The following is a 1,495-nucleotide window of genomic DNA, read 5'->3' as shown; positions in this document are numbered from 1 at the left end:
TTCCCGCTTGAATTCTTCTTTTTGTATTTACATTTTAATTTCTTTTGTCCAAAGAAATTATAAACCGATTTCAATTTATCAAGTCCGAAATAGGACGTGTTTAAGAACGGTAACGGTAAAAAAAGTTTTAAATAATCACTAAAAATAGTCTTCAAGTTATCACGAAAACCCCTTTTTTCTCGTTTTTAGACACTAGATCGTTGTTTAAAAATGATAACCCACAAACAAATTAGATCCTATGAATCGGTGTATAGAGCCAGAGCCAGCCTGTAAACCTAGGACCTTCGTAATTTTCTAAAAGTTGAGAATTTGTCAGCGCATGCTCCCAACACAGGTACGACAGATAGTTTGGTTTCTATAAGATGTGTCGAGATCGATGCGAGTGGCATTATGTAAAATGGCGTATAGTAAAAACCTAGAATTCATATTAAGTCAAAACCATTTTACAGCTAATGATATTTAGAATATAGACGAGACAGGGACTGGGACTGTGCAAAAACCGGTAAAAATCATAGCGTAAAAAGGCGAGAAAAGAGTGGTATTACTTTAGCTGAGAGAAGGACCCATGTTACTATGATTCTTGCTAATAATGCAGAGGGTAACCCAGTTCCTCCCATATTCACTTCTCTACGTAAGTTTTACAAGGAGCACTTTGTACGTGATTATCTAATAGATGGTTGCGGCAATGCTAACCCAAGTGGCTGGATAACAGGCCCAGACTTGTTGTTTTTTATGAAACATTTTTTAAAAAAAGTAAGGTGCTCAAAAGAGTCACCGGTTTTGGTTTTGTTTGACAACTACAGTGCTCATCTTTATATCGAAGTCCTTGACTATTGTAAAAAGCACGGCATTACTCTGTTATCGTTCCCTCCCCACACAACAAATAGACTTCAACCACTGGACGTTTCCATTTTTGGTCCACCTAAGAAGTTTTTCAACGATGCCGTGTATGGAAAGATGAAATCTCATCCTGGTAAAGTAGTTTTAATTTATGACATCCCAAGTATAGTGAAAACAGCATAACCTTAAGCAATTACACCAACAGATGTACAGGCAGGATTTCGTGCAACAGGAATATGGGAATTCAATAGAAACATTATAATGAAGAAGACTTTTTGTGTTCTTCGGTGACCAATCGACCTTTAAATAATCTATTAACATTGGAAATGGTAAAGAGAAAGCCAGTGCTGGGCAACTTGAAGAGTCTCAGCATTTCGATAAATCTGAATAATTACAATTAAATGTGCATTAAGGGTATCGATGAACGGGTTGCTACGCTACGCTAATATAGGCTGGTATTTTACACACATGTAGCGTCGTTTACCTGCCAAGGACACGATATTCCAAACTTCATGGTGATCCCATCTTTCTGGGTTGGGAACATGCGCTGACAAATTTTCATTTTTTATAAAATTAGGAAGGTCTGAAGTTCCTGGACTCTTAGGCTAGTATATTTTATACAGAAACATAACTATTTTTCAGTATCAGGCGAATA

General features: G+C 36.8%; 1 protein-coding gene across 1 annotated transcript; it reads left to right on the top strand.

Annotated features, from left to right (window-relative positions):
- Nucleotides 1–573: 573 nt before the first annotated feature.
- LOC140435724 (uncharacterized) lies at nt 574–1,023 on the top strand. The gene has a single exon (XM_072524444.1). The coding sequence runs from the start codon at nt 574–576 to the stop codon at nt 1,021–1,023; it is 450 nt and encodes a 149-aa protein (XP_072380545.1).
- The last annotated feature ends 472 nt before the right edge of the window (nt 1,024–1,495 follow it).

The sequence above is a fragment of the Diabrotica undecimpunctata genome, chromosome 3 (assembly GCF_040954645.1).
Source record: "Diabrotica undecimpunctata isolate CICGRU chromosome 3, icDiaUnde3, whole genome shotgun sequence".
NCBI classification, from domain to species: Eukaryota; Metazoa; Arthropoda; class Insecta; order Coleoptera; family Chrysomelidae; genus Diabrotica; species Diabrotica undecimpunctata.
This window is presented reverse-complemented; position numbering and strand designations above follow the sequence as displayed.